Source organism: Phytophthora sojae (genome assembly GCF_000149755.1).
Source record: "Phytophthora sojae unplaced genomic scaffold PHYSOscaffold_4, whole genome shotgun sequence".
Classification (NCBI taxonomy): domain Eukaryota; phylum Oomycota; class Peronosporomycetes; order Peronosporales; family Peronosporaceae; genus Phytophthora; species Phytophthora sojae.
Genome location: NW_009258118.1, coordinates 4,416,747 through 4,440,994, shown reverse-complemented (window position 1 = coordinate 4,440,994; position 24,248 = coordinate 4,416,747). Strand labels below are relative to the sequence as shown.

The following is a 24,248-nucleotide window of genomic DNA, read 5'->3' as shown; positions in this document are numbered from 1 at the left end:
GAACTGGTCCAGGTACGCGATGGTCGGGACTCGGAACGACGCTGGACTGGGCAACGGATTCTTGACGGGCGTTCCGGGAGGTCCTGCGACCGTCGCGCGACGACGGCGACGACGGCGCGAGGTGAGCGACATGCTGGAGCCGGAAGACATCAGTGCAAGCGGGGAACGGAACGTGTTGGTGTTGGTACAGTAGTTGCTGCGGGGCAAATTGGGCAATGAAAGGCTGCAGAGCGGTGCTGGGCGGCCACGTGAGACCAGCACTGGTCGGTCGTGCGCTTGTCTGCTGGATTATGCGGTCGTGAAGTGCGTCCGCACTGAGGCAATCGCAGACTGTGAACCTGTACACTGCATGAAAAAGTACCGAGCGATTTGCTGTTGATGCGCTGGTGATCATGGCGCTTGATCCCGGTGTAATCAGACTGCACCGCTCGATTAGCGCAGCGCACGCGTGGATCCACGTGACTTCATGGCGACTGGATTGTCTTGATCATGACAAGGCGCAGTGGAGAATGTTTACCCCCACGATCGCTTTAATCAAGGTGCTGCCTGCCCTCACGACTCACTTTAATCGATCCGACACTGGTGTCCCGATTGCAGTCACTGGATCTCGAGGTGGTGGCACGTCGGGCAGCGCAGCGTCTCGTTCAGCACGGGCACGATGCACTCGTCGTGGAACTGGTGGCCGCACTTCAACACCGTCGCGTAGACGGACGACCTGCCTCGGGCAGAGTTGGCGGGGCTGACATCGGAGCCCACACCCTTGCCGCTGTCGGACTTGGCTGTATCGGCTTCGCACCAGCGCTCCGTTGCACACGCCGCAGATGCTGAGACCGCCGACTTCTCCGCTGCAGCTGCTGCTGGAAGCATCTTGGTTGCTGGTAGCGTCCTCTTGGTCGCTGCACTGCACTCCCAGGCTCCTGCGTCGACTGCTGTTGCTCGTGGACGTGGTCTCCGCCTCAGAGTACGACTCGAGGATGTACTGCGCGATGGCGTCCTCCCCGTAAAGAAACTCGGCGAGCAGCTTGGCCACGTTTGTCGTGGCGACACTGCAGGCGTGGTTCTTCCTGTCCAGGAGGAACTCGAGCGTGGACGTGAGCAGCTCCTGCAGCTTGGCTCGCCGTGTCTCGACCCTCCTCGGACTCGAGCTGCGCTGGAGAATGTGCTTCTTGGGGAACTCGCTGGTCAGGAACGAGAAGAGCCACGGACACCCGGCGTTGCAGAAGTGGCCGTGCTGCAGCGCCAGCGTCAGCCGCTGGTGCAGCTCCTCAAAGTCTTCAAAGGGGCGCGGGGAGCTCCACGAACTGCGGACGCTGCTGCTGCTGCATGTACCGTCGTTGCAGTTGGCGCGTCGCTGGACTTGCAGCACGAAGAGCGGGCGCTTGTTGTCGCGCGCGGACTGGAGCGACAGCTGCAGAGGCTCCAGCAGCCCCACGTACGTCGGCAGCAGCGGGCACACCGACGTCGAGCGCTTCCGGACGCGGCGCGAGCCCACCATATATCTCTGCCGGATGATCGCCAAATGACTATTTCTACTGGTCGCTTCAACGTAGATGGCTTCAAATATCCGTTAGAAGTGGGTACATGAACATCCTTCCTGCGACAAAGTCTGCATTGACGAGAGCTCGCCTCGCCGGAGTAATCTGGTGCATCGATCTGTTGACCACAAGGGAATGTCGCTGCTATGACGTTTTAGATGCGCTCGCAGGCATGACTAAGGTAGATTGGTTGGTGTACATGTCCTAGCTTACTCGTATTACCGACCCGTATCGAACTACAAACTTACTAACTAACTGAACTACTTGACTAGTGTACACTGCCCACTTCTCAAACTCGCCTATGCCTTGACGCTGCTGTGCGTGCGGCACACGACGTGTCGACTGTGGCAGGCGTCGCACTCGCGCTCCTCCTGCTGTTCTCCCTCCTGCTCGTCCTCGGACTCGCTGTCACCGTCGTCTTCCTCCTCTTCCCCCTCGCTGAGCGAGTCCAGCGAGTCGCGAGTGACAGCACTGAGCTCGGAGGACGGCAAGTCCGCGGCGGCCATGTCCTTCATGCCCTTGACCACGAAGCGGTTGAACTCGGCGGCCACGTCGTGCACGAGTACGCGGCAGCTGTGGTTGCCCCGGTTCACGAGCGAGGCCTGCACGGTGGTGAGGCAGCGGAAGAGCGTCTGCTGGCGGGCCGCCACCACCTTGGGGCAGTTGTTGCAGAAGAGCGACTTCTGCGGGAAGTAGTGCTTGACCACCTTGTAGAGCCACTTGCACTCGGCGCCGCACGAGTGGCCGTGCTGCATGCGCTTGAGCAGCCGCTTCTGGAAGGCGCGGTACTCGTCGAACGGCCGATAGATGGTCCAGGTCGCGGCGGCCGCCAGCTTCTGCTGTGCGGGGGTGTACTTCATGGTGAGCTGGTACTGCGGCTTGCCGCTGATGGACGCGGTGTGCAGCTCGAGCGTCAGGTGGTCCAGCCACGCCACCGCCTCGGGCACGGCCATGGGGCCGGCGCGCTTGAGGCACGCGGCCGAGCGCGGCGCCGAGCCGGCGCAGCCGCCCCCGCTGCTGGTGCTGCTGCTAGTGCTCGTGCTGCAGGTGGAGGACGAGGACGTCTCGATCATGGTGCCGACCATTGCGATCCTGTTGCTGCTGTCTGCTGTAAAAATGCTAGTAGGTTCTGCCGGTCCTGTGCTGGGTGGGGTCTGAGTTCTCTCTCTCTCTCTTCTTTTCTGCTCTGAGCTCTGAGCGATCCTTCCGCGCTTTTCTGCGTTGGGAGGCCTGACTTGCGGCTCTGATCGCTGCCCAGGAAGTGAACGTTCCGCCCAGTTGTAGAATGACCGGGCCAAACGACCCGACAGGCTCTTAAGCCCGGTTGGCGGCCTGCGATTGGCCAGCTCGTCTTGTGTAACGACCGAGGAGGATTGCGCACCCACTTCCGAGTGATGGAGCTCGCGTGACGCACACCAAGGAGTCGAGAGAGCACCTGCATTGAGAGAGATTATTTCTCCTTCTTCTCCGTGCCGATAGTTCTCCTGATATAGCTCCATTTCTCTGCCATGTTGCAGCAGCAGTAGCTATTGTAGCTAGCAAGACCAACCCGCAGGCGTCGTCGCCGTTGGCGTTTCGCTCGTTGTGCGAGCGGACGACGTTGCGTCGCTCGCTGTCGGCGAGCCCCGGACTTGCACTGGGCGGCGCCGACGCGCTTCTTGGCGACGGAGACCGAGCTCCGGGGCTCCGAATCTTTGGTCCCATCTTGATCTTGTCCGTCGTAACGTCGCCGCGTCGTTGCCGTGTTCCTACCCTGCGTTCGAGCAAACCGATGGCTTCGCTTTGAGCTTCGCGAGGTCGTGCTGAACTTCTGCCCACTTTGAGCGCTGCTCATGAGACGATGCGCGGGTCCACCGATGCAGCGACAGCAGCAACAGCTTGGCAGATCGCTCTTGAGGTGTCCACACTCGAGGGAAAAATCCAGCCGGCAGCGGCACCACCGCCATGAAGCTGCGCGCACACCCGTCCAGCTGGCCGTGGGTCTCGTCGAAACGACTGCAACGATCTTACCAGTGCCAGCACAGCACAGCACGCCACGCCAGCACGCGATCGTGCAAGCTTGTCTTTGACGCGTGTGTGGCGGGCGGTAAGGCTTGCAATCGGCGCTCGAATCTCCAGGTCATGCAGTGGACAACGAACGAACGCACGCATGGAAGCGCTCAGCCACCTTTGGCTCCTGCACGGAGCTGTCAGACACCCGATACCAGAATCCAGGAATGACAATGACATGGGTCGTTCGTTTGGATGCATAAGTTACGTGTTCTATTGCTTAGGCTTTCAAGGTTCTATGGGGCTTAAATATTAGATACTTGGCTTACACGGGCGAGCTGCTGGTGCGCTCGAGCGGGTTGTGCTCGACGGGGAGCCTCCAGTCGGCGAAGGCGTTCATGTTGTAGTCGACGGTGTCCTCCTCCTCGCCGTCCGACGTGACGGACCCGGTCTCCATCTCGGAGCCGGCCGTGGGGGTGAGCGGGGGCGTCGCGTCGTCGGCGCTCGAGGTGCCGTCGCCCGAGAAGAAGGCGGCGAACTCCTGGCTTACGTTGGACATCAAGATGTTGCAGCTGCGGTTGCCGTGGTTGACGATGGACGCCTGCACGGTCCTCATCAGCTGAAGCAGCGCTCGGCGGCGCTGGTCCACGATCGGCGGGCAGTGCGAGCCGAGCAGCGTGGGCTTGGGGAAGTGCTTCTTGATGGTGCTGTAGAGCCACCGGCACTCGGCCTTGCAGCTGTGCTTGGGCTGGAGCTGGCGCAGCAGGCGCTTCTGGAACGACCTGTACTGGTCGAACGTGCGGCACACGTCCCAGCTCGAGGTGGCGGCGCCCTGGGGCTGGCACTGGACGCGCAGGTTGTACTTGACGGCGCTGCGGATAGAGTTGGTCGTGGTCATCTCGAGCTTGAGGTCCTTGAGCCACGCCACGGCCTCGGGCAGCGGCTTGACGGCCGGCGAGGACCGTTTCCGCGACGTGAACGAGTTGTAGGCCGGCATGGGCGCTGTGGTGGGCGAGGTCATGGTACGGAGTACTTACAGGTGAGAGAGTTCTGAAATGGTTCGACCTCGCTCGCTCGAACTGTACCAAAACGGGGCCCAGGCGACTTAACAACAACCGGTGGCTGGCTCCGGCCAGACGATTATGGGCGCTCCACACGATCGCTTAGCCGGAGCCGTAAGCGCTGTCCGCGACGAATTTTCTCGGTGGCTCCGCGTGTTGACGCCGAGCCGTGGGCTGAAGCAACGGAACTCCACAGTCTCCTGGATAGCCGGCAAATCCACGAAACCCGGAGCTTCAGCTTGCCTATGTTCAACTCGGACTCGCTTTCCGGCGTGCGTCGCGCGGAATCTCGGGATCGAGCAGAGCGCTGGTGTTGATGGGACTGTGCTCTACAGCGCGCCCGAAAGCTGTGCATGTAGCCAAAGCGGTAAGCCGTGGAAGAGCCTGGGTGCGACCAGATTGGCAGCAACCATCTCGCACCACGATGGCCGAGCAATGCAGTAGATTGCGGGCGAAATTCCAGCGGAGCTTCGACGCGCGCACGCTACACGTAGCTTATCCATCCGTCCGCGCGCGCATGTAATCGTAGTCACGTGACCGACGTGTCCGCCTCAAACGCGAGTCTAGCACACGTGGCAAACCGGATCCCGCATTGCACATGCAAGTAAGGAGCATGCGGACACCACATGTACTTGCACACTGAGTGATGATCGTAGTTGAAGTGAGAGGGAAGAATGTGTGTGCGCGTCAACTGGTCCATTCCGCGTCAACCCGTGAGAAGCGCTGGATTCGTGTTGTTCTCGCTAGGATGGCACCTGTAGGGAAGATGCAGCCCTGGAATTGCCAAGTGGGTTGGCGTCATGTATATATCACAAGATTCAAGCTGCGATTGCGAACGAAGTCACCTCACTCCGTGTGCGCAGCTCTTCAACTAAAGGATGTAGTATCGGTAGATAGGAGCGATTTGAAATGCCGTGGCCGCTGGTCAGCAGCGGTAGGACAAGTTCGTGTACGTGTACAGGGTTACGTTGGTCGCCCGGGTCGCTTCGTTCGCTCACCGAGGACTTCGCTACAAGATGTTGTTGCCCGCTCTCATCTGGCGCTGGCGCGGACGCGAGAGAGGCTGCGGAGGCTGGCGAGCCGTCTTCCTAGACTACTGGGCAGGCCAAACACCCCTTGACGGTTGGGCAGCGCCAGCGAGACGGAGTTGGTCGACAGCGACGTCCTGTCGTCGACTAGGAACGTCGAGAAGGTGTTGAGCACGGCCCCCATGAGCACCTTGCAGCCGTGGTTGCCGTGCGTCACGAGCGTCGACTGGATCGTGGTCATGGCGCGCAACAGCGCCGCCCGCTGCCGCTCGGTCTTGAACGCGCATAGAGCGAAGATCTTCTGTGTCTTGGGGAAGTGCTGCTTCACGACCGTGTAGAGCCACCTGCACTCGGCGGAGCAGTTGTGTCCGGGCTGCAGCTCGCGCAGCAGGTTCTTCCGGAGCGCGCTGTAGTCTCTGAACGGCCGGCTGTGCGTCCACGACGCGGCTTCGACCGAGAGCTGCGCCTTGGGCTGCTTGCGACGCACGACGAGCTCGAAGCGGACGTTCTGATGGGGCTTGTGGCTCGTGGTCATGTCCAGCGTGAGGTCGCGCAGCCAGACGACCAGCTCGGGCTCGGCGATCGGCGTGTGCAGCAGGCTCTTGAGGCTCATGGAGGAGGAGGCGGGCGACGCCTGCGATCCCGGCGAGGGCGAGGGCGCGCCGCGGGTCATCCGTTGGGGCGTTTGTTCAGAATTGGAGACGAACGCCCGGGGAGCGCGCGGCGCTCGCAACGCCGCGATAGGCGCAACCCGTCGTCGTCGTCGAGCGGCGGTGAACTCACAGCGCTGACCACCAGAAGACCGCGCAGGAAAACTTTAAAAGTTTGCATAGCGGGTGACATGGCCAGATACCTGCGCAGAGGCCGGGGATAAGACTGACTGCAGCTCCGCAGCGCTTAGCTCGCGCCTGGAGACAAGATCGGGCTCAGATCAATGTGGCAGGTCCAAGTCAGTCGTGTGGTGGAACGGCGTTTAACACGGGTTGGAATTGGAAGCTCCGCCGCGGCATGGCTTGCCCAGCACAACCCGTTAGTTATCGCCGATCACGAGCGCGGCGGCAGGCAGTGGAATCACTCGACCAGGAGCATGTGGAACAGCCACAGGGTTCTACATTAGCTCGCAGCAGATGGAGGCGATACAGGCTCATACAGCTTAGATCACGTGCGAACAAGCAGGAAGTCAACTTAGATTCATGTACATGTGTAGATAGCGCTCTGTAGAACACAATCGTGGACAAGTGAGCTGGCGCTACGCTGCTGGCCCGCTGGAAACGGTTGAAGTCCCAGCAGGAGCTACTTCAACTCGTACAACGCATTGCGTGCACTTGATCTCTTGCGCAAAGACTCCTGGCTTTGCCAATAGAGGACGTTATGGTTGGGAAGTGAGCGGCATCCTCGAAAGGAAAATGACGGCCGTGATGTGGCTTTAAGCAGCAACGCGCTGTGCAAGACGAAAAGCAAAGCCCAAAAGCCACCGTAAGCATTCATATGGCGCAAGCTGGATTGATGCTAATGGTACTGAAGATGACTGCAAATGTACACGCTTGCATGCATGCTGCGACGGTCTCCTTCTCCGCGGTCCGCAGAGGCGCGTCAGTCTGTCCAACGCTGCGCGAGCTGCTTGCTCGTCGACCTCCTGTTGAGCTCTTCGCAGTTCTCTGTCGATAGCCTTGATTCTCTTTTGACTCCTCGACGACATCGCTCTGCTCCGTCGAAGCTGGCCGTGCTGCGCTGTTTTTCTCGTCGGTAAATAGTTTTGTAGCGATGTCATCGTCGCTTCTATCTGCTTGTTTCACTGACCGGACTCGGACTTGCAGAATCCTCGGCCGCTCCTGCATCCGTACAAGTCGTCGAAGGGCGAGATGTCCTCGCTGTAGTCTTCATCATCGCTGCACTCCGACACGAAGGACGCGGACGAGTCGCGCGTGCTCTGGTCCGAGCTGCAGCCGCTCAGCGCCATGACCACGTCGGGCAGCTTGGCGTTCTCGCCCAGGATAAAAGTGGCGAACTCGCGGCACACGCTCTGCACCAGCACGTTGCAGCCCTGGTTGCCGCGGTTGACCAGCGACGCCTGCAGCGTCCGCAGCACGCGCACGAGCGCTTGTCGCCGCGCTTCCGCTGTGCGTGGAGAGTTGGCGGCGAGCAGCTTGGGCTTGGGGAAGTGGTTCTTCACCACGGCGTAGAGCCACTTGCACTCGGCTGGGCACGCGTGGCCCGGCTTCAGTTTGCGCATTAGCTGCTTGCGGAAGCGCCTGTAGGCGTCAAAGGGGCGGGCAACCGTCCACTCGAGCTCGGGCACGTCCTGGCAGCAGTAGCTCGCGCGCACCTCGTACTGCACCCTGGCGCCCTTGACGCTACCTGAGCTGGAGCTCGTGACTGTGTGCAGGCTGATCTGCAGGTGCTCGAGCCACGCCGTGGCCTCCGGTAGCTCCACGGACGCCGCGCGCTTGCGGTAGTAGCCCGAGAAGTTGATGATCGGCGTGCTGCACGTTGAAGCGCACGACGAGATGCCCATGACGTTTTGGATCGCGTTTGGTGAATCGCTCTGGCCGCAACGAGGCAAATTGAGCAATGAGGTCGGCCCCAAGTCGGCCGGGAAGATGCGACATTATGATGGCTGCAAGCGTTGTCCGCAGCACCGCGTCGAAGGACTCGGAATTCGCCTGGGCAAGAGCAGGCACGCCCGGCAATCAGCGCGCTGCTGACAGCGAGCCCTGCGAAGCCGTTGTGGTGGCCGTTGGTTGGTCGGACACAGCGCAAATTTCGGGCAGTAGCATTCATGAGCGTGTTCGATGCCAAGAGCTGCATGTCAGCGCTGATTCCTCCCTGCGCGAGGGCGTTTTTTCATGTGGGTGCACTTGCGTCTACCAACGTGAGGACGGCGCTCTTGATGAGCGAGCTCATGTGCAGCGGTCTCAACACCGCCGTCGCGACACCGGATACGAATGTATCGTTTGCTTCAACTCGGACCAGCACGCCCAGGGCTGGAGGACACCTGGTGCAGAAGTTACTGACGTATGTGGTCGTCGCTGCAGCAACGAGCATCATTTTAATTGCCCTTGCGTTGGCAGCGACAGCTTGCTTCCCCTGCTGGCTGTCTCCGCTGTCCGGCGGCAAAACCGTTGCTGGTAGGTGCTTGTGACATACACTTCAACTCGTTCGGAAAAACAACAAAAGTTTTGGGCAAGCGGCAAAATAGCACTGGTCTCGAGGGCGTTCGTCGACAAATGCAAGTGTGCCTTTGGTTCCCGCTGCTTCGCAGGGGAGTCATCCGATTGCTCCCAATGCTCGCACTGGATATCGAGCTTCAACGAGGGCCGAGAGCGAGAGCGGGCAATTAGGGCGACGGTCTCAAATGCAGCACTCAACGCGGCTCGCTTCAACCTGGATTCACGATTCCCTGCTACGACTCGCCCTTATAAAACTGAAACAGAGTCCAGGTGCCACCCTGGTCGTAGTGGACGGGGAGACACTGCAGTCACTCAGCAGGGCGTTAAACGCGGCGGCCGATTTCTGCAAGGACACTTCTGCATGGACGCTGCGTGTAGCTTTGCTTCCACGGGCCCGAGCGCTTCCTTCTCGACACCTCGCCGCTCGACTCGCCATCAAGTGCAACGACCCCGGAGGAACCATGTAACTCAACGAAAGATACACTGTAGTTTGCTGCTGCACATCTGCATTATCACTTTTATCTGCTTGGCGGCGACTTTACTTGCACAGCGGGCACTTGGCCTCCTCGTCCAGTCGAGGCAGCACGCACAGGTCGTGGAACTGGTGGCCGCACTCAAACGTGACTGTGGTGCAGTACGGCGTCATGCACGTGGCTTCTCCTTCCTCCACGGCGTCCAGGCTGAGCCCGCACAGGCCGCACTCGAAGTCGGCGAAGTCGTCGTCGAACTCGAAGTCCAGCACCAGGTTCTCCTCGTCCGAGGTAAACGACACCGCGGACGCCGTGAGCTCGTCCTCTGCAGCGCCCTCGTCGCGAGACGTGGTGGACGTCGTGGAGGCTGTCGATGCGGCTGAGGCCGAGGCCGTGTGCCTGAGCAGCCTCTGCACCTCGGCGTCCTTGCAGTCGCCCACCAAGAAGGCGGCGAACTCCTCGCTCACGTGGTCGCGGAAGATGGCGCAGCCCACGTTGCCGTGGTTGACGAGCGAAGCCTTGACGGTGGTCATGAGCCGCAGCAGCGACAGCCGCCGGCTCTCGACGGTGCTGGGGTAGTTCTTGCAGAAGAGCGAGGCCTTGGGGAAGTGCTTCTTGATGACGTTCACGAGCCACTTGCACTCGGCGTTGCACTTGTGGCCGGGCCGCAGCGCCTTCACCAGCCGCCGCTGCAGCGAGCGGTACTCGTCGAAGGTGCACGACACGGTCCAGGACGTTGGCTGGCCCTGCACGGGCGTGCAGCTCAGCTGCAGTTGGTAGAGCGTGTTGTTGCCCTTGACGAGGCTGGGCTTCTTGTTGGCGGTGGTGGTCATGTCCATGCTGAGGCGCTCCATCCACGCCACGCTCGCGGGCAGCGCCAGCGGCTTGGCGCGCTTCAGGCTGCCGGCCTTCATGACTGGGGTGTGCATGCTTTCTACAGGGAATCTTGGGGAATGATCACCATGGCCAGCAACCTTGACTGGCTGTAGCGGAGACCATCATTCAAGTCGATGGGACGACCGCTGATTACGATGGAATTTTCGGGCCCTAACCGCGTATTTGCACCAATGGGAGAGCGACAAAGTGTTCTTTTCGGGCCAATCGCGCGGCGGCACCGCATTGCAGATTATTCAACGGGGATCGTTGACGCGCTGGCACCGACTTGGTGCTGCTCCGAGCGGGGGCTCGGGCTCCACCCTCTAACGGTGCTACCGGTGGGGCTGTCCACCCCGTGTAAGGCTTCTTCCTGGTATCTGCGTGCCTTCCACTCGATTGCCGGCGCTACGGCGGCAGCGCAGCAGTGAAGCCACATGTACCGAGTCTCTGCCAGCGGCCGTTGACGACTGCAGGCTTCTCGAAGATGCTGCGACTCGCTTGCTGCGGTGTCAAACGGATCTGATCGATCGCGTTCTTTTGCAGCTCGCAATGGCGGCTGACCAAAGTGCGCAGTGAGGAAGCAGCGGCGCGCGGTCACTCGGGGCCAGTTGATCCGCAGATGCCAGCGCGATTGGTGAATTTTGTCGTTGCAATAGTCGCACGAAACAAGTGGGAAAATGTCTACACCTTTGCCAGTCCAATACGAGATGGTGCCAGAGCAATGCGAAATAGATGGAATATTACCAGGTAATTTACCCAATCTAGATATATTACGTATTTTATATCACTGGCTATGGAGCAAGCGAGATTAGCTCCAGGGTTAGCAGCGCAATCTACCGCGCCCCACACCGACCGCATGTCCGAGTCGCCAAGAGCTCTGGCTTTGCCGTCGCCGCCGCGGCGCACTGCCACTGAAGAAGAACGCCAGCGTGTGCTGAATGCATTCGCGGCTGGCAACGACTGGCTCACCGTGGCGAAATACAACAACGTCTCGCGGGCGGCGGCGTACAGGCTGTGCAAGAAAGGAGATCCCAGCCCGCCTCCGAGAGGCGGTGCCCGCGCCAGCTGCGTCAAGTGCACGGACGCAATGGTGGAGGCGCTGGAGGGCTACTTAGACGAGGACTGCACGTTGACGCTCGTACAGTTGCGAGACAAGCTCATGGAGCACTTCGCGGTCAACGTCTCCACATCCACGATTAGTGCGAAGCCTGCTGGCTAACTTATTACGTAAAAACAGATTTTGTATACTGTACGGTAATTGCTACACGTGTAATTGCTTACCACTGTGATATATTTGTTACTGTATATGTAGATCCGTAAGGAGCCGTCAACGTGCAATGATGACGTCAATAAAGCCAAGCGTTACACGTTTGCTGCAAAGCTTATTAGCCACCAGGCCAGCGGTGACTACATCGTGTACTACGATGAAAGCAACTTTAACCTCTTCTGCATGCGGACGCAAGGACGCGCTCGTGTTGGTCAGAGGGCTGTAGTGAAGACGCCCCCCTCCAAAGGTAAGAATCTCCAGTTGCAGTGTGCTGTGTCCGTGGAGGACGGACTCGTGTTGCACCAGCTGCAACGAGGCAGCATCACCATGGACGTCAACGCCGAGTTCGTCAAGTGCATCTACGAGACGGTCAAGACCTCGGACACGTACTGCGAGTACTTTGCGGGCAAGAAGGTCGTCATTGTGCTCGACAATGCCCCCGCCCATAACCAAGTCGAGCTTCGTTTGGAGGAGGTCATTGCCGAGCACGGTGACCTCGAGCTGCTTCGCCTCGGGCCATATTCACCGATGCTGAACCCCATTGAAGGTACGGAGTGCGCGAATACTGCCTACAATCCAATGCGCTTACACTAACTCTTCTATTTGGGCGTTATAATATTTGCTACAACAGGGTGTTTTAGCGTCTTCAAGGCGAAAGTAAAGGCGTACCTGTCGGAGCACCGACAGCGGATGTTCGAACGGGGTTCGCATCGAAGCATGACGGAGGCAAGGATGCGCTTACTTGAGGACGCTGCCAACTCCTCGATCGGCTGCATGAATCGACACATAGTGGTCTCAATGGCGCTGCACTGCCAGCGCGCCGTCGCGGACGCGTTGAAGATGGAGGACATGCAGTATGGGGCGTAGACATAAAGGTGTAGCGAGTACGTGACAGTGAGTGTGTCCAGCAGGCCCATGCTGAAGGAGTACACGAGCGCAGCTGGCTCACACTACGAGGCGAGCAGCGAAGGACGGTGGTTACAGACGGAAAGATCGCCAACAGCGAGTGCGAGGCGCGATCTTGCGCGGAGGGGCACCGAAGCAACGCACGAGCGGCTCATAGCAGCCGAGCGAACCGATGGCTGAGGGCGTCCGAGGCTAGCGACGGGCTGTTCGCGGGCGAGGGCTCACTTGGCAATCTGCCAGACAGCGAGCACTAGCAACAGCCACAGACAGCAACAGCAGAACAGTAGAGCAGCAGCAACTGCCGACATTACAGGACGAGCTACGAATAGACAGGACAAGTCAGACGGATTGACCGGAGGCTTGCTGGTGACGTGGAGCGCACCTGTAAAGTCGTGTAGTGTAGCAGCAGAGGTCGAGATTGCAGTGCCGACTTGAAGTGGCCGCGATTGACGAACAAGTGAATAAATAGGGACTCTTAGCGGGGTTCCGGCTGCTGAGTGTGGCCAGTTCGTGTCATTGTCTTTCTGTATCCGCGGACCTTGCCCGCAGCAGCACTGTAGCGAGCTTGCGGACCCACCGACGAGCAGGTGTCCCGAGACTCGCTACAAAGGCAAGCAACACGCAATCTCGTTTGCCCTGGGGTTAATCTCATTTGCGTTGAAATCACCCAATTTAATTATTTCATCTTGTGCCCAAAACAATTTGTATCCAAACAATCCCGTTTTGCTTTCCTTGCCGTCTCGTATTGGACTGGCAAAGGTGTAAAGGCGTGGTCAGGGCCGAGCCAAATGACAGAATCCGACTTGTGCGACAGAAGGTGTGGTGAATACTTTTGGATTGTCAAAACCCGTACTAAGTACCAACCTATGTCAAATTCTATGAGAAGGATTCACTCGGTGTTTGGCTAGAGAAGTTTTCATAGCGCTCAATATGCAAGTCCTGTAGCTTTACACGAGCACATGTACAATTAGATTCCCTCAAGAAGGTATATACCGATGTGGGGAATGGACCTTACGCGGGTATTCTTGCACTGATGGAACGCCTCTCGGTTTTTAGTGGCCCATGTTCTCTTAAAGGACGCCTATTCAGCGCCGTGGGTGCTTATAGATGTTTCATGTTGCTCCCTCATGCACAGTGTTGACAGCGAGATGCAAGCGCAACCCGAATAAGCTTCAGGAGAGGAGGTTTGTGTCTGGTCAGCTACGCAAGCTACCCCAGCCATAACCAGGGGCCCAAAAAATGACCATCATTCAGACACCTTTTACCACGCCTTCTGCACTTAAGTTCCCCTGACCACGGGTTCAGTCATTTTCCCCAAACAAGATGGACACGGCGGAGCCCGAACGGTTCCGCCCCTACCGCGCACAGCAAAAATGCAAGCACGGGCATCGTACAAGTAAGACCTCTGCTGGTATTCGAGCACGGGTAGGACTTCTGTCGGACATGAGAAAATGACCCTGGCGGACCGAAAGAGTAAGTTCGACACACCAATTCGTACCTAGGGCATCGCTGAAGAAGCCCGTCTTTTTGTTTACGCACCTGCGCGTTCTTTACCACGAAAGAACCCGGCAGTTCATGTCAAAACTATTACGAATAAATTCGGATTTTCACTTCTTTCCCTGAAATAACGCCAAATAACATTTTGTTTCAGCCAATCATATGCAAGATCAGCCAAAAATAATATTGACCACTAAGCGTCGAGGAATCCTGAATGGGAGTTCCGGCTCTCAGTCGTAGAAATTGGTCGGAAATGGAGGGCGGTGACGGTCCACCGAAGGGCAAGTGCCCTACGTGCCCTAAGCTCGTGTCGAAGTCGAACATGGCCAAGCACCGCAAAGTGTGCGGGAAGAAGAAGCCTCCGAAGTCGCGCAAGGCTATAAACCGCGATTCCTACGCGAAGAACAAGGACAAAATCCTCCAGAAGCTACAGGAAAAGCGCGTGTACGACCAATTCCGCCGCCTGGAAGGTACATAATTGTTAGAATGATATCAATTATTGGTAAATCTAACATGCGGAATATGTAGTGGCTCGTAAGCAGCTTACTGAGCTCGAGGCTCAGGGCGTGGAGGTTGAGGAAATGGAGAAAACGGCTTGGACGACATTACCCAAAACAAAGGACGCCGAGGATCTGCTCTATGGTGTCAGTTTGGATCCGGACCTATTTGCCCATTTCCTCGCGGAGCTGAAGGCATCGATGGTTTCTCCTAGAGAGCTCTACCGGGTGGCGATTTTCGTTCTTCACCCCGACAAGCTTCGCGGCCAAATCAGCAAATTTGGAGAGGAGACCGATAAGTTGATGAACTACTGGAGCACGACGGCTAAGGCTTTCACCGTGTTTGGGAATGGACTTACGGCGGACACCGAGATGAGGCCTCAAATCGAACTTGACGCAATGACGGATGTTGAGTATATGAACGAGCGGCGCCGCGTATCCAATGCACGTAAGGCAAACGCTCGTGCTGAGTATGACTATGAGACGTTGGTGACCAACTTCCGTGCCTATCGCAAGAAGGTGGAGCGGTACTTGAGAGCGAAAGATCGTCATCTTGCTGAATTTCAAGCTCGAAAGGAGAAGGCCAAAGCCGCACACACGGCCCAAGTGACCAAGTTGAAAGCAGGTATCGCGAAACTCGAGCGGGTCGGGCCATGTGCTACCTTCCAGGAGTACAAAGCGTCCTACATCAAGGTCAAGCACGCAGCTAGTACGAGTGACAAGTAGTGGGGCGTGCTATAGAAGCCAGACATAAGACAGATGAATTCTACGACTTTTTCATCTCTCTAAGCTGCTTAAATGTACCACACGTTCATACCAAAAAGTATGAGTTCATACCAAAAGGTACGAGTTCATACCAAAGAGTACGAGGTGTTCATACTAAAGAGTACGAGTTCATACAACTATCTACGAGTTCATACTGGTTAGTACGTGATTAGAGCTATAGGTACGTAGAGTATTCCGGCAACTCTTTTGCGGGGCACGCTGCGTTTGTGCGAAGCTTGCGGTCTTTCCTGACAAATGTAACCAGCATCGAAATCGTAAACGTATGCTCAGTGGCCGATTCTTCCGCTCCGCCATAGTGCTGGGCGTAGAAACTGCGAAATACTGGAAGTATGGCCCTCTCCCAGCGCGTTTTATCGGACTCGCCCATCAGTTTAGCGAACGCGGCGACATCCTCACCGAGCAATTTGGCAACGCTGAACCAACTGCGCGCTACACCAGCATTGGTTCTCTCGGCTTGCGTCCATTCTGAAAGAGGCTTGAACAAGTGCACCGAGGTGTCCGGAAACCACCACATCAGGCATAGGTGACTCCAGTCTCTAGCCGCTGAAACCGCAGGACTGAGCGCTTGCCTATTCGAGGCGGCACCTGGAGGTATATCTTCGCGTGCTGTCGCTTGTGACAGACTGGGTAAGGTCCCAGACGTAACCAAACCTTTCAGCTCACTAATCTGAGATTTAGTCTCGAGCATTAGTGTCTCCAGTTGCCGAATGCGCTTGAGAACGGGCCCTTCTTCGATGTTTCTGCTAGCCTCATAAGGAGCGCTTGGGCAACCGTGTAGATAACTCTTGTCCGGTGCCAAACAGTCTGCGAGTTCACTGTCCTCGGTTTGAACAGTCAGATCCAGAAGGTAGCGCACCAGCGTCTCCGTCGATTCCGAAACACTCCAGCCGGCCCACCACTTGATCATCCGTAACGACCAGCGCCGTGCTGGTTTTGCGTACATGAAGCGGTATTGAGCCCCTCCTCGGCGTAATGCGTGTGACGTGAACCAACTGTTGTACCAATGCTTCGCAACGTAACCCGGTGTCGATTGTCCCTTTCGGTTCAGCGAACCCACGATGCAGTTGAGTAGCGTGATAAAACTCTGTTCTCCCATTTTCTTGCCCCACCCAATGACCACCTTTTCGCAGCCGGTGGTATCGTCGTCGCTTCTAAGAGCTTTCTTACTGAGGCCAGTAAGAGTAGGGAGTACGTAGTCTTCATCGCTCCATACGTGGCCTTTCGTCTTCGTAGCAAAGTCCACCCAATTGCACAGGTGCTTGTAGGCATTGATCGGGGTTTCTTCGTCCGCGAGGTTGTGAAGATTATAGGATCGCCCCTCTGCCACCTCTGTCTTGCGGTTAAACAGTGTGTACGTCCCAAATTCAATAACCTCATCTGGCGTGACGACGTTGGCTCGATACTGACGCAAAGAAACATCTCTCCACTTCAGCGGAAGAACCTCGTTGATCCGGCACATGCCGTAGAAGGCGAATGACGAGACGGCCTTGAACCACACACGGCTTTCTTCGGTGAATCCACCGACCGCAGATGGCGAATCCAGGAACGTGTGCAGAACCCCCAGCATTTGAAGCGAGACCGGTACAGCCCTAGCAGGTACGTATTCCGCAGCCTTCTTCTTCTTGAGACCGCGCATAAATTGGCGGACAAATGGATCCCGAGCCGGGTTTCCATACCCACGCTTTGTTCCAGTGTCGTCCACGAGCACACTCCACTTGTTTATGTGGTATTGGAAAGTGGCAGTTTCCAACGCTGTTGACCCGCCAGCCCGACAATCAAGTTCAATCAAGGGGCGATCAAGGCGAGGTCAAGCGAGAGACGGGGATGGCTGCTTCTGATTGGATGATGACATTATCCTCGGTAGAGTGACAGGCAGTGGCCGAAGCCTCGTCGGGTCCTAATAGAACCCCGAACGAGGCTTCATGGTACCCACTTTTAGGTACAGATGCATTTAGTTACGTACTTCGGCCGCAGTGTAGCCGCGGTCGTCATTTGATGTGTCCGGAATCGCCTTATTGCGATCGTTCACACTAGATATTTGTATAGGGACATAGGACTCATCATAGGATGGCCAGAACGAGGCCCCCAGGGCCTCAGAAAACTCAGTAATAAAAAGACAGTCTTCCCCCAAAGCCAACAAGGGTCAAGTCCGACTTCGGTAAGTGTAGCTAGCTTATTGTAGTGCCTGGACACGCTTGGCTGCGTGTGGATGCCTGTCGGGGAGCTTATCGTGCATTGACCGAGCGTTTCCTTGGCAGCGCCAAGAGTTGGCGTGGCCGGAGAGGCAGGAACGGTATTAGAGTATCGTTCAGTATATATTTGTGGGATTAGAGTGTCCCTGAGTGTATTAGTCTACCTACCGAGGTTTTACCTTGGTCCCCCTGTATAAGGCCTAACACGCCGGTACCCTTCCTTTCTGAGGGACTGCAGTGGGGTTGCGCGAAAGCGCTACATAGTATCCTAGCCTTAGCTCGTGGCTAGCGGTACAGGTTTTTGGGTTGACCGAAGACAACCTAAGGTGAACAGAGGCGCTTGCAACCGACCCGGTGTAAGGGATCGTTCCTGGTCTTCAGGTTTTGATCCAATAAGCGCTTACCTTTGCGGGTTAGCGTGTTCTTGGTGCCTCTAATACCTTTTGGTAGAGGAGGATTTTAGTGGAATTACCACACCACATTTACGTCTGTTCCATCGCTGTTTTCGTGAGAGGAATAGAAGCTAGCAACAGCAGACCTTGCCTTCTCCGCCGTCTGTAGCGACACGGTACTGGATGCGGAAATGCTCTGAAGGTACGCTACCAACACCGCGGGAAGTTCGTGGTGCCGCTCCGTATGGGGGTCTGGGTAACGATTGGCAAGACAGAACTCTGCAAACTTTTTAAAGCTCGACTCGCACACTGTCTGCGTTGCCTTCTTGATCACCCCGCTTGCCGTTAGTTGACCTTCCTTCACCAAGTCGCGAACGCCTTCCATCGCGCCGATTTGAAAGTGAACACGTGGCGAGATGCCGACCAGGTCGTACTTTATTGTACACTCACATGGTAACTTTTAGTATGAAGTCGTATTTTTTAGTATGAACTCGTACTTTTTGGTATGATCCCACTTCAAAATTCACCATAGTCCTCAGAAAAATTCCAATCTACAAATTCTCCAGAAAATCTGTCGACTACCTTTTTTTACCCAAGGTGGTCGATCATTGGCCAATTAACACAGAATAACTGCCAAATGTTGTTTCAGCAAAACGAAGTTGCTTCCGCTGACGAGCCCATACAAATTCCTAATACAGAGGTTCGACTTCCCCGGACCGAAACAACGTCTCAAGGCGGCCGAAAATCATTATATAGGGTTCGGGCTATTTCCATACAAACTTCTTGATAGTGCCTAGGAGAGGCTACTATTGAGGTGTTATTTCAGTCAGAGTAAGCTCTACTTCTTGTGTTTTGCAGTTATTTTGCCGACCACTTTAGACGCTAAATATGGCAAAGCCTGCTTCTAAATATGTGTGAAAGAAGATACACGACCTGCTAAAATTATGCATAAATCCACCTCCTCATATATATATCGACTTGGGAGGGCCTGCCAGCAGCCATGCATTGGCCCAGTACACCACCGTCCATGATCCCCAGCACATCCACCCTCTTATGCATAATTGCCGTGTTTGTAGGTGCTTGTGGATAAAAACCGACAGAATTACAGCTGCACAGCCACAATTGCACTTTCAAAAGTGCAATTGTGGCGCTTTTAGCGTAATTCTAGGCCTCCACCCATTTATGCACCTCGATTTATCGTAAATCTAGCAGGTGGTCGCTATAAATACAGCAAATCTCGCCTCATATTGCCAAAATCATTGCAAAGCACAATAAGTTATCAAAGCGCAAAACCTTTACAAATCCGTTCAGCGTTCTGGGTCGATTACGCGAATGCGCGCAGAAACGGGCGATCCTTGCGCTCATCTCCCTTCAGCCTACACTTTTTGGAGCATTCAAAATCCAAGTCAGTTGCGCTGTACCCATCTTCGACCGGCCACGCAGGTGTCCAGTTTTCGCCCTTCCACCTAATGAGGAGGACATCCCCCCCCCTCCTCCCGCGTCCTCGCCGCTCACTTCCCTCTCTCCTCCATCTAGCTAGCAGCGTCCGCCCATGGCGTCCATCACAATGGGAACCCGCGCCTACGTGCCGCTGTCCGTCGCGTGGCTGGAGCAGCTCGCCTTCAGCTTCTCGGCGCAAAAAGTCAAGCGAGACGTGCGCTACGTCCTGTCGGCCGAGCACCTGCCCTCGGGACGGCGCTGGGCCGTCGTGTACTCCTTCGACGACTGCCGCACGTTCCAGCGCCGCCTGGCGCGCGCGCTCAGCGTGGGTCACCGCTGCGACGCGCCGTGCCCGTGGCTCTACAGCTTCGTGACCAGCTACTTCCCCAAGCCGCGGCTGTTCCACTCGGCCACGTCCGACCGCCTCGTCCAGAAGCGCTGCGAGGCGCTCGTGGCCTACGTCAAGACACTGCAGAGCTCGCTGTTAAGTAGGGCCAGCCACTCATGTCGTGTGCTCACAGACGCCGTGGCGGACGCGCTGCTGGACTTTGTCTGCGGCGGCGACACGCGGCAGTTCCCCATCAAGCAGTGGGCGTTTGCCGGCCAGCAGCACCGTGCCCGAGGCTCCGTCCACTCGCTCACCTCCACGTCCGATGATGCGGACGATTTCATGACAAATTCGAGCCGCAGCATGAGGAGTCTGCGGTCCTGCAGCAGCCTGACAGAGACATCTTCGTTTATGGACTCGAGGTCCGCGGCTACATCCGAAGCCGAAATTACCCCATCCGCTTCAAACGCTGGGCCTCCCAAGACGTGTGCATTATGTGACGTAGCAATGGAGGCAGCCGATGGCCGGTACTACTACACAACGAGGCTGCACTGCGGCCACCGCTTCCACGACGAGTGCTTGATCCCGCAGCTCAACATCAGAATGAGCTGCCCGATCTGCAACCACCGAGTGACCAACGATACGTAGAACGCTGCCAAGACTGAATGTGTACTAAGCCACAGCGTAGTGTAGTGGGCACTGCATTTATGTTATACTAGTGTTATTGCCGCTTGCAAATACTTTGTCCTCTAAAATAGACCACGCCTGTCTCTTACTATGAGTGGGCACGAGATAGGCGAGGGCTGTTTTAGCTTTGTGCTTTGGTGAAGGCCGCTTTTAGGCCCAGAAACTCGGTTTGGCCCGTCTAGAATGGCATTTCTGCGTTTCCAAGCCGCAGAAAAGCGTTTTGGTCGGGAAAACAGAGCCCCAAGCTTGCATGTTAGACCAGTACTGGCGATATATATAAATCAGACCTAGGTCTTAATTAAGAGCTGGCTGGATTAAAATCGAGATTATTGACGAGATAATAAGCATGCGTTGGCCAAAATATCTGCAAACAGCAATATTGCTGTTTGCATGCAAGCTTGGGGCTCTGTTTTCCCGACCAAAATGCTTTCCTGCGGCTTGGAAACGCAGAAATGCCATTCTAGACGGGCCAAACCGAGTTTCTAGGCCTAAAAGCGAAATCATCCCTCGCCTATCTCGTGTCCACTCATATTAAGAGACAGGCGTGGTCTATTTTAGAGGTCTATTTTAGAGGGCAAAGTATTTGCAAGCGGCAATAAATTCTCCTGGAATGCTAGTTTCTAAAACCCCAAAAGCACCCGACACTGCGCTCTCTAGCGCATTATCAACGTCGAAAGCGGCAGTATTACTGAGAGTTTTACACTTGCGGTGTCTGGCGATGGGAAGACTGACATCAATCCCTACACGAGCTGAGCGCGGTCAGGGGCCACGTCATAGTCGACAAATGGACCCTCATAGACAGCTTCGGGGTGCTTATTTTCCACTCCGAGCTTCAGGTGCTCCCAGTTCACTGTGCTCTTCAGCGCAGGGGTCTGGTACTGCACAAGAGTATACAACAAAACTATCATTAGTACGACATGCTACCGTGATCATCAGTTGCTTCGTCGAAGTACTTACGTCAACAACGACAGGGAAATCCGTGAGATGTTTCTTGTCAGTCTTCTTCTGGTAAACGTCCAAACGGATGAGGCCCTGGAAAATCCGCACATCGGCTTCCGTGATGCGCTTGTCCACCAGATAGCGCTGGTTGGCCAGTAGTCCATTGAGTTTTGGCCAGTGCAGCAAAGATTTTGGTTTTCTCTGTCTCAACGTCCACCGCAGTTTTCGCAAACGTCAATTTGAGGTAGCCCATGGTGATTTCCGACACGATTCCGTCATTCACAGCGTCAATCTCGGCGCGCAGCTCCTCCGGGTACAAGTGCACGTTGGACGGCACCAGCTCACGAAAGCCCGAGTCCAGAGTGCGCAGGATGGCCGTGGACCCCTCCGACACGATGGTCTGCGTCTTCGTGTCCCACAGCACCGGCACCGAGAACGTGCGCGGCGCTGGGTCCACCTTCTCGTACAGGTCACGCACGAAATTGACGCCGTTGACGGTGTCGGGGATGCAGTCGGACGTGGAGTACGTCTTGCCGTTTGCAGCCGTGTAAGTGGAGGACGTCTTGGGGTCGACGAAGGTCCATCCCTTGTGCTCATCGTTGGGGTCATTTGGCTTGGTCTTCTGGAACATTGGGTGTGCGATGGACACTCCGATGACGTCCTGGAGACCGAGCAAGTTGCGGGCGGACAGTGCACGGCAGGCAAACGGGCACGAGTAGGTGACGTAGAGGTGGTAGCGGCCCTTCTCAGCCGAGAATTGGGCGCCGGTGTTGGGCTCGATCTGGAAGTCGTACGGGGCGGGCTTGGTTGCGGCCATTGTGGAGAGAAGGTGGTGGTGGCGGTTGAGGTGTGTGCACTTGGCGGCAAGTTGCGGAATGAATCGTCGAGTGCGGAGCATCGTGTTGAGGGTGTTTTTGTTGTTGTGACTAAGGCCAGAGATGCTGAGTGTTGTGGCAAGCAGTTTTGTTAAGTGCGTAGCAAGGGACAAGTGATTCAGTGGATCCCGTACGTGCCGTGATTGCAATTCATTGTTTGCAATCGTCGGTCATCTTATGCATCACATGGAAAATGAAGGAGTTCAACTTGAAGACAACGGCCAGCCAGATAATTCGTTTTCCCCGTAGACTTGTGCCTCCAGCAAGGGGACGATGCCCGGTATAACACAGAGATAATATACTTCACCGTCTTGCGGTTGAACCGGTTGTACTGCAGAGTCTGGCATTGCGAGTAAGAAATGAATAGCCTAGCTGGAAGCTATATCGGGTCAGACGCTGCATGTGTTATTTCGACGATATGGTCGCTTAGAAGGACATCTAGCCGCTACGAAACCTGCTGCGTGGGCAGGCATGTCCTGTTTTATCTATTTTTATCTATTCCTTAAGCATTAGCGATGAGTAGTAAGCCCTGCACAACGGCTCGGTTTAGTTGAAGGAGACGAGCACTCAGTTGAAGCTATGCATTTAAATAGGTTCAACATTCCATAGGGTAGGTCGACCCACCTGATTAGCAAAATGTGACCCGCAAACAGAAAGCATGATTGGCAATCACGCCAGGTACGGGATCTCGAGTCACAACAACAAACACTACGATGTTCCGCACTCGACGATTCATTCCGCAACTTGCCGCCAAGTGCACACACCTCAACCGCCACCACCACCTTCTCTCCACAATGGCCGCAACCAAGCCCGCCCCGTACGACTTCCAGATCGAGCCCAACACCGGCGCCCAATTCTCGGCTGAGAAGGGCCGCTACCACCTCTACGTCACCTACTCGTGCCCGTTTGCCTGCCGTGCACTGTCCGCCCGCAACTTGCTCGGTCTCCAGGACGTCATCGGAGTGTCCATCGCACACCCAATGTTCCAGAAGACCAAGCCAAATGACCCCAACGATGAGCACAAGGGATGGACCTTCGTCGACCCCAAGACGTCCTCCACTTACACGGCTGCAAACGGCAAGACGTACTCCACGTCCGACTGCATCCCCGACACCGTCAACGGCGTCAATTTCGTGCGTGACCTGTACGAGAAGGTGGACCCAGCGCCGCGCACGTTCTCGGTGCCGATGCTGTGGGACACGAAGACGCAGACCATCGTGTCGGAGGGGTCCACGGCCATCCTGCGCACTCTGGACTCGGGCTTTCGTGAGCTGGTGCCGTCCAACGTGCACTTGTACCCGGAGGAGCTGCGCGCCGAGATTGACGCTGTGAATGACGGAATCGTGTCGGAAATCACCATGGGCTACCTCAAATTGACGTTTGCGAAAACTGCGGTGGACGTTGAGACAGAGAAAACCAAAATCTTTGCTGCACTGGCCAAAACTCAATGGACTACTGGCCAACCAGCGCTATCTGGTGGACAAGCGCATCACGGAAGCCGATGTGCGGATTTTCCAGGGCCTCATCCGTTTGGACGTTTACCAGAAGAAGACTGACAAGAAACATCTCACGGATTTCCCTGTCGTTGTTGACGTAAGTACTTCGACGAAGCAACTGATGATCACGGTAGCATGTCGTACTAATGATAGTTTTGTTGTATACGCTTGTGCAGTACCAGACCCCTGCGCTGAAGAGCACAGTGAACTGGGAGCATCTGAAGCTCGGCGTGGAAAACAAGCACCCCGAGGCTGTTCGTGAAGGACCATTCGTTGACTACGACGTGGCCCATGAGCGCGCTCTGCTCCAGTAAGAACACCAGATATCTAAAGTTGACGATGCCATCAGGTTGTAATGATATCCTATATGGATATCGGGGTTTTCAAACGGCAAGTCTCTGCTTCGGCACGCCGACCTGGGACAACGATGGACCAGGAGTGACCAAATTACGATTGACCGAATAGGATAGAGAATTGTAGTGATAGGATAGGATTAGTGGAGTAGTTACTATTCGGGCAGTCATTCGCAGATTTGCGCGCTCAAGCGACGGCTCTCGCGCGCTACCCACCTCGACCACACCCAGGGGGCGCCTCAACAAGTCTACGACTTGCCAGGCAACTTGCTCCTAACCTGCGAATGAACTGCTTTGCCCCCCCATGAAGATCGTTTTGGAAGATGACAATGTAGCAAGCTCCTTACCGGAAAATGGATATGAGCTGAGGAGCTTCACTTTCTCGGCGTGGCTACTTACAGATGTCTTGCGAGTGGAAATGAAATTAGCGTTGCACTATAAGGTCGTAGAGGTGTTGCTGCCTT

General features: G+C 56.2%; 13 protein-coding genes across 13 annotated transcripts; 5 read left to right on the top strand and 8 right to left on the bottom strand.

The window, feature by feature from the left end:
* Positions 1-597: 597 nt before the first annotated feature.
* On the bottom strand, positions 598-1,495 carry PHYSODRAFT_560438 (hypothetical protein; the record flags this gene model as incomplete). Its single annotated transcript, XM_009528750.1, has 2 exons — positions 598-759; positions 797-1,495. The coding sequence occupies 2 exons, from the start codon at positions 1,493-1,495 to the stop codon at positions 598-600; spliced, it is 861 nt and encodes a 286-aa protein (XP_009527045.1).
* A 339-nt stretch (positions 1,496-1,834) lies between these two features.
* PHYSODRAFT_502464 (hypothetical protein) lies at positions 1,835-2,608 on the bottom strand (the record flags this gene model as incomplete). Its single annotated transcript, XM_009528749.1, has 1 exon — positions 1,835-2,608. One exon carries the CDS (start codon positions 2,606-2,608, stop codon positions 1,835-1,837), a length of 774 nt encoding a protein of 257 aa, XP_009527044.1.
* Positions 2,609-3,777: 1,169 nt separating this feature from the next.
* Positions 3,778-4,551, bottom strand: PHYSODRAFT_286012 (hypothetical protein). Its single transcript, XM_009528748.1, has one exon. It carries the CDS (start codon positions 4,543-4,545, stop codon positions 3,850-3,852), a length of 696 nt encoding a protein of 231 aa, XP_009527043.1. The 5' UTR covers positions 4,546-4,551; the 3' UTR covers positions 3,778-3,849.
* Positions 4,552-5,617: 1,066 nt separating this feature from the next.
* PHYSODRAFT_503565 (hypothetical protein) lies at positions 5,618-6,148 on the bottom strand (the record flags this gene model as incomplete). The annotated part of the gene is made up of 1 exon (XM_009528747.1): positions 5,618-6,148. The coding sequence occupies one exon, from the start codon at positions 6,146-6,148 to the stop codon at positions 5,618-5,620; it is 531 nt and encodes a 176-aa protein (XP_009527042.1).
* A 1,257-nt stretch (positions 6,149-7,405) lies between these two features.
* PHYSODRAFT_498197 (hypothetical protein) lies at positions 7,406-8,128 on the bottom strand (the record flags this gene model as incomplete). The annotated part of the gene is made up of 2 exons (XM_009528746.1): positions 7,406-7,831; positions 7,892-8,128. 2 exons carry the CDS (start codon positions 8,126-8,128, stop codon positions 7,406-7,408), a joined length of 663 nt encoding a protein of 220 aa, XP_009527041.1.
* A 1,193-nt stretch (positions 8,129-9,321) lies between these two features.
* Positions 9,322-10,107, bottom strand: PHYSODRAFT_504471 (hypothetical protein; the record flags this gene model as incomplete). Its single annotated transcript, XM_009528745.1, has 2 exons — positions 9,322-9,576; positions 9,670-10,107. The coding sequence occupies 2 exons, from the start codon at positions 10,105-10,107 to the stop codon at positions 9,322-9,324; spliced, it is 693 nt and encodes a 230-aa protein (XP_009527040.1).
* A 1,478-nt stretch (positions 10,108-11,585) lies between these two features.
* On the top strand, positions 11,586-12,071 carry PHYSODRAFT_380960 (hypothetical protein; the record flags this gene model as incomplete). Its single annotated transcript, XM_009528744.1, has 2 exons — positions 11,586-11,943; positions 12,028-12,071. Coding segments are annotated over 2 exons (402 nt in total), but the record flags the coding sequence as incomplete, so codon positions are not given.
* A 42-nt stretch (positions 12,072-12,113) lies between these two features.
* Positions 12,114-12,263, top strand: PHYSODRAFT_501034 (hypothetical protein; the record flags this gene model as incomplete). Its single annotated transcript, XM_009528743.1, has 1 exon — positions 12,114-12,263. The coding sequence occupies one exon, from the start codon at positions 12,114-12,116 to the stop codon at positions 12,261-12,263; it is 150 nt and encodes a 49-aa protein (XP_009527038.1).
* A 1,813-nt stretch (positions 12,264-14,076) lies between these two features.
* Positions 14,077-14,274, top strand: PHYSODRAFT_378025 (hypothetical protein; the record flags this gene model as incomplete). Its single annotated transcript, XM_009528742.1, has 1 exon — positions 14,077-14,274. A coding segment is annotated over one exon (198 nt), but the record flags the coding sequence as incomplete, so codon positions are not given.
* Positions 14,275-15,236: 962 nt separating this feature from the next.
* On the bottom strand, positions 15,237-16,718 carry PHYSODRAFT_331874 (hypothetical protein; the record flags this gene model as incomplete). The annotated part of the gene is made up of 1 exon (XM_009529822.1): positions 15,237-16,718. One exon carries the CDS (start codon positions 16,716-16,718, stop codon positions 15,237-15,239), a length of 1,482 nt encoding a protein of 493 aa, XP_009528117.1.
* Positions 16,719-19,251: 2,533 nt separating this feature from the next.
* On the top strand, positions 19,252-19,668 carry PHYSODRAFT_378896 (hypothetical protein; the record flags this gene model as incomplete). Its single annotated transcript, XM_009528741.1, has 1 exon — positions 19,252-19,668. A coding segment is annotated over one exon (417 nt), but the record flags the coding sequence as incomplete, so codon positions are not given.
* Positions 19,669-20,861: 1,193 nt separating this feature from the next.
* PHYSODRAFT_331872 (hypothetical protein) lies at positions 20,862-21,877 on the bottom strand (the record flags this gene model as incomplete). The annotated part of the gene is made up of 3 exons (XM_009528740.1): positions 20,862-20,999; positions 21,079-21,204; positions 21,272-21,877. 3 exons carry the CDS (start codon positions 21,875-21,877, stop codon positions 20,862-20,864), a joined length of 870 nt encoding a protein of 289 aa, XP_009527035.1.
* An 852-nt stretch (positions 21,878-22,729) lies between these two features.
* PHYSODRAFT_331871 (hypothetical protein) lies at positions 22,730-23,745 on the top strand (the record flags this gene model as incomplete). The annotated part of the gene is made up of 3 exons (XM_009528739.1): positions 22,730-23,335; positions 23,403-23,528; positions 23,608-23,745. The coding sequence occupies 3 exons, from the start codon at positions 22,730-22,732 to the stop codon at positions 23,743-23,745; spliced, it is 870 nt and encodes a 289-aa protein (XP_009527034.1).
* Between the last annotated feature and the right edge of the window lie 503 nt (positions 23,746-24,248).